At 38.5% G+C, this 6,000-nt stretch overlaps 1 protein-coding gene across 1 annotated transcript in view; it reads left to right on the top strand.

Moving 5' to 3' along the window:
• The first annotated feature begins 1,661 nt into the window (after positions 1 to 1,661).
• Positions 1,662 to 6,000, top strand: part of LOC127628515 (integrin alpha-5-like) — a 69,674-nt gene continuing 65,335 nt past the window's right edge. The window contains exon 1 of the mRNA XM_052105309.1: positions 1,662 to 2,057. Coding sequence (XP_051961269.1) covers positions 1,858 to 2,057 — 200 coding nt within the window. The 5' untranslated portion in view covers positions 1,662 to 1,857. The remainder of the gene's footprint in view (positions 2,058 to 6,000) is intronic.

Here is a 6,000-nt window from a genome sequence, read left to right as displayed (position 1 = left end):
TCGTTTCAGAAAAGCAAGTAGGAGACTCCAAATGCAGCCTTCGAATACAACCTTCTTTCACAGGAATTTGAGGATGCAAGAGATGTATCCTTTGAACTCACATTTCCCAATTCTTTACTTCGGAAAAATAATTTCTGTGAAAAAATTATGCAGATTTACCTGAAACTATGATGTTCAAAAGTAATGTTAATTCTCAAGTTGAAGTACCTCAGTAGATGGGAGTAAAATATATAATATGTAAAATTATAATAATAATAATAATGCAATGTAAAATAAAGTATTTTAAAGTAAATATAAAAGTACAACCTCAAAATAAAATTTTCTTTATTTTCTACATCATTATATCTCTCCTAAACTTTACAGAAGATGTTCTCTTCTCACTCAGAGTGCTCGTGTAACGGGAGCTGCAGCCTTTAGCCTCCTTGTTAGAGCACCCGCCTACCACGCCGGAGACATTGATTCAAGGCCCGTACGAATCTTCTGTCTGCAGAAGAAAGAAAGTCATAAACATCTGTGATAGCAAGAGGGAGAAAGTAAATGATGAGAGGTAACAGGAGTGTCACACTCATGCAGGTTGAAATAGATGCCTGTTGTCATAGCAACCATGTGTTCTGTCTCCATTTGTCCTGTGAAGGTCATCTCTTTTAAACTATTCTGCTAACTCAAATTTGAGAACGTTCTGTAAATCGCTGGCTACAACGGACGAGGTCCAACCTAGCAGACAGCTTCACTTTCACTTCCACATTTTTCTGTCTTTTGTGTTTTGAAGAATCAAATTCTTTGTGCATATCGCCACCTACTGGTCGGGCTGGTCAGAGGTGGATATTTATAGTGAAAAAGGACTTAAATATTGATCTGTTTCTCACCCACACCAATCATATAACTTCAGACAATATGGATGAAACCACTAGAGTTATATGGATTACTTTTATGCTGCCTTTATGTGCTTGTTGGAGCTTCAAAGTTCTGGCCACCATTCACTTGCATTGTATGGACCTACAGAGCTGAAATATTCTTCTAAAAATCTTTGTTTGTGTTCTGCAGAAGAAAGAAAGTCATAAACATCTGTGATAGCAAGAGGGAGAAAGTAAATGATGAGAGCTCAACTATTTTGGGTAAACTATCCCTTTAACTCGAAGCTGAGAATGTAAACGTTTAAAGGCAATACGTTTGGAGATCATATTTGGAGGATAACATTCTTTGAAAACAGCTCTTTCGTTGTTTAAAGGTTTAATCTTTCATTCAGCTATCTATGACAAATATGCAGAGTCCTTCGAGTGGACAGAAAAACTCTTGGACAGGTTTATGTCTCCAAATTACGCATCCTATTGAAAAGCTCAAAAAGCATTGTTCATAATATAATGCGCATCAACAATAAAAGCAAATAGTTATTTTTATGTACAAGCCCACTATGTCTATATAGTGCATTACTTGTCTTTCTGTATGTGCGTTGCGTTGATTATTTCTGACTGTGCGCAGCAAGCTATATTAATCAATATTCTTCTGACCAAGAACTAACTATCTAGTTTACTTTTTCAGGATATTTCCCCACTTTGTGAATTGTGCTCTTAGCTCCACCTCTACATGAGTTTGTCATGAGTGGAAGAACTGAACTCCCTCCTCCTAATACCCCTTCAATTAGGCAGGAGGGAGGACGCAGAGTGGAGACGGGGAAGATAGACGAACGGCAACGGAGCGCTTGGAAAAATACTGAGCAAACTGGTACATTTCACTCAGGCATGAGATTAGCGTGAGGCGACATCTACAGAGTACGATCTCAGGTGGATTCCGACCTAGTGACCCGCTTTTGTTTAAAAAGAAGTTTCTTCAAATAGGTGGATTTTGATATCGATTATTATGGGTTCCAAAAGGCACCGTTCAAAGACCTCGGCGGCTGTGCACAACTCGCGATGCTCTCCAATAGGACTTTCACTACTGATGCTTCTTCTACCTTTGTCTGTTGCCTTCAACTTGGATGTGGAGAATCCTGCTGTGTATAACGGACCCAATGGCAGTTATTTTGGGTATTCGGTGGACTTTTACACGGTTGAGTCAAGGTAAGTTGTTGTTTTAGCGCACATATTGCAACATGTAAAGGTTTGGAGGCGCCGTGCATACAAAGTCCAACTCAGTTACTAAGATCTGCTAAGCACGCGCACGCATCATTTATCCACGTATAGTTGGCACATTGACAAATATGTGTTTTAACAGCATACGTGAGGAATTGTAACTGAAGTTTGTTTAAAATAACGGTGATCTGCAGGAAAAGTTGCCACCTGTGCTGGTGATTGGTCACATCTTTTAGTGACACCTTTTTGGTCTTTGTAGTTGAGCTGAGCTACTCTTGAAGAATAATGCCCCAGTATAAAGATCAGTGTCATTTCAATACAAATAGAGACATGTTTATTTACAAATATGAGGGAACGTCTTGTTTAGCCCTTATTCTAACATACAAACCTTTGTATGGTAATTACATTCATTGACTCATCCCTTCTCACAGGCTCACTACTGATAAGAGTTCAATAGATAATGTTTTTTTCACACTCAGATTAGGGGGCAATGAAACTATTCCCCCAACTGTTGTTTACAGTTCCTACCCAAAGTGGTCACTGCCATTTAGATCAAAGCATATTGGCACAGTTGGGAAGCGGCTGTCCTAAAAGTGTGGTTTAGTGTTTATACAGTCATAGTGTGAGCCTGAAGTGTGTGTGCATGTGTGTTTGTATGCATGCAAGCACCTGATGACACTCATCCCCCTGTCAGTGGCAATTCTGGTGGCTTTACAATTCAATTTTTCAATTTAAAAGTACTTTATTGGCACGATTGTGTTTACATACAGTATATAGTACATAAGTGAATGTACCGGTGATGTCATGAGGTAAGGAGAGTACTGGAGAATGGCTCTCTTCGGGGAGAATAAAGATTGCCCCCATACTTATCCTTGATTGCACATGTTATGACCACTTAAAGCCATTGCACAGTCTATATAATCTATCAGGAGAATCTCCAACTCCTAAAAGATGACCTTTGGTAGATTATGAAGAACCTTTTTGAGTTGAACCCTGATAAGTAGAATGGTAAAGGTCTCTGATCGGTTGCCAGTGCTTAATTGCAGATATCCATATCCAATTCATTTTTAACTGATCTAGTTTCTTATGATGTAAATTAGTTGATCAACTAGATTTGCATAATTCCAGTCAAATGTTTGGACACACAATACTCATTCTTTATAATTATTGTTTGCCACACTTTAGAATAAGAGTAAACACCGCAAAACTTTGAAATTATACAAATGGAAGTATGACAATTATGTTGTGACCAAATAAATATATATATAACTTCTTCAAAGTGGCTTCCCTTTGCTTAGTTTAAAGCTTTGCAAACTCTGGGCATTGACTTAAAGGAATAGTTCACCCAGAAATGAAAATTATCTCATCATTTACTCACCCTTATGCCATCCCAGATGTGTATGACTTTCTTTCTTCTGTTGAACACAAGAATATTTCAACTCTTTAGGTCCAGGCAATGCAAGTGAATGTGTAATAAAAGTTCAAAGCTCCAAAAAGCACATAAATATAATTTCAGTGGTTAAATCCATGTCTTCAGAAACGATATAAGTGTGGAAGAGAAACGGATCATTATTTAAATCTTTTTTTCTTCTGTAAATTATCCTCCCTGTCCAATAGGTGGCGATATGATTGAAAAATGCAACTAGCCAAAAATAAAAGAAGAATGTAGAAATGGAGATTTATAGTAAAAAGGACAAATATTGGTCTGTTTCTCATCCACACTTATCATATCGCTTCTGAAGGCATGGATTAAACCACTGGAGTTGAATGGATTACTTTTATGCTGCCTTTATGTGCTTTTCTGAGCTTCAGAATTTTGGTCCCATTCACTTGCTTTGTGAGGACCTACAGAGCTAAAATATTCTTCTAAAATCTTTATGTTCTGCAGAAGAAAGTCATACACATCTGGTATGGCCTGAGGGTGAGTAAATGATGAGAGAATTTTCATTTTTGGGTGAACTATCCCTTTAACCAAATTCATGAGGTGCCACCTGAGATGCTTCTTTTAAATAGGATTGAAGGAGTTTCAATGAATGCTATCTGGTCCAACTCCTCAATTTAAAAAATAAAAATAAAAACAGTTCCCAATTAATATATGTCCACAATACAAATGTCAAACATTTATGAATGCATAAGCCTTTAGTTAAAAAGGCTTACAAGATAATAAAACACAAATTCAGTCAAGTGTGTCCAGACTTTTTAAAGGTAGAATATGTACCTTTAAATATTAATAGCTATCTATTATTGGCACAGATCAGAATGGAAATAGTTTGTTGAATGGAGAACCAATGTAATCTAACTGTGATTGCAAGTCAAGCCTCCCAGACCACATGATCACTTTCCACCAAAAGATATCATCTCTGTGGCCATCTTGGGGGAAATCAACTTTGAGTGATGTCATTCAATCACAATGCTAATCTTTTGGGTTTCCCAAACTTTCTCTGTTTTTATGTGGCAGACAGCTGGACGGCTCTGTTCAGTGGTGTGATTGCTGTAATCATTAACTCTCACATGCCTTGACTAGAACATGCCACAATCAGCCATCTACATCTGTGTTTTTGTCTGATAGACTGCGTCTGGCTGTGCACAGCTGTAGAGGGGCCTTTGTCAGAGTGGGCTTATGCTGGCTCTGGTTTCCATTGGAACGTTATTTTCAGTGACTCTTGTCCACCTGTGTTTTTTTTATTGGTCTTTTACTTTACTCTTTTAGAGTCAGGTAAGCATCACTTAATTTTGCTCATACTTGGGCTTAGGGGTTTGTTAACTCTAACCCGAACTCTTAAGTATTAAGTTTTGGCATGTAACTAGTCCCCATTACTTAAAATGCAGTCAGTAATGATACCTTAAATCATGCAGTTTATTGAGAGATTAAGAATTACACGAAAGGAGGGACCTGAGCCATATCTTGGGATCTGAGTATTATAGACCATTGGGCCAGTAAGTAAACATCCAGAACACCCTAGCATTGTAGCGGTAAGTTTTGTATGGGCAAGCATCACTCACTTTCTGTTAAGAAAATGTAAAAATCTAGTTGCTTTTACTCTTTTGTTGTCGTAGTCTGCATTTCTCTTCGGAGAAATGCAGACTGCTCTTGCAGTCTGCTCTGGGTGTCTGTCTGGCATATATTCAGATGCAGTGGATGATTTAGCTCATGACGCATAGCTGAATGAGTCAGAGGATTGTGTGTGCATGCCCTTGTGTGTGAGCTCACCTATATGCGTGAGGTTCTCCATTCTGGGTCTCCGATGATGTAATTCCACATGGTGTTTAAACCCCTCACCCAGTATACCTCCTCTACTCTAGACCGTACCCCACCTTCTTCGCAGTGCCTTGGTCTATGAGCTTCTTATGAGCTGTGGCTCTCTCGACGATTACTTCATTTGAACTTTTCACTCCTCATGTAGGAGGATAGACAGGAAGTGATGGGCCTGATAATGTAGGCTGAGTAAGAGTGTGAAGGAATGTTCAATATCTGGAGCTTTTCTTTCCAAGCACTCTATAGAATATGTATTTCTTAGTTTTCTGTCACTGTACGTGATGCAATACAGTTACATGCCAAGTAGCTCAAAGGAAACTAGAGGTCGACCGACATGGGTTTTTTCAGGCCGATGCCGATCTTTTGAAATCCGAGTCGGCCGATGGCCGATTAATGCTGCCGATTTATTTTGGCCGATATTTGGCCGATATGTGCTTGTCTTTAACCTCTTATTTGAACCTTTTATTTGAAAGATAAAATGTAACACAAATAATTACTTAAGATATTGTATAAATAATGTATAACAAATATATTGAATAAACAAAGCAGGTGTTACGAACTGCTCCGAGACACGAAGGTTGAGATCCAAATGCAGCTTTAATTAAGGGGCAATCCAGACACGTAATCCAATATTCAGAGCATCCAAGAGAAGCACAGGCATAAACTAGGGATGGG

Source organism: Xyrauchen texanus, chromosome 35, assembly GCF_025860055.1.
Source record: "Xyrauchen texanus isolate HMW12.3.18 chromosome 35, RBS_HiC_50CHRs, whole genome shotgun sequence".
Taxonomy (NCBI): Eukaryota; Metazoa; Chordata; class Actinopteri; order Cypriniformes; family Catostomidae; genus Xyrauchen; species Xyrauchen texanus.
Note: the sequence above shows the minus strand (reverse complement) of the source record. Positions and strands in the feature narration are given on the sequence as shown.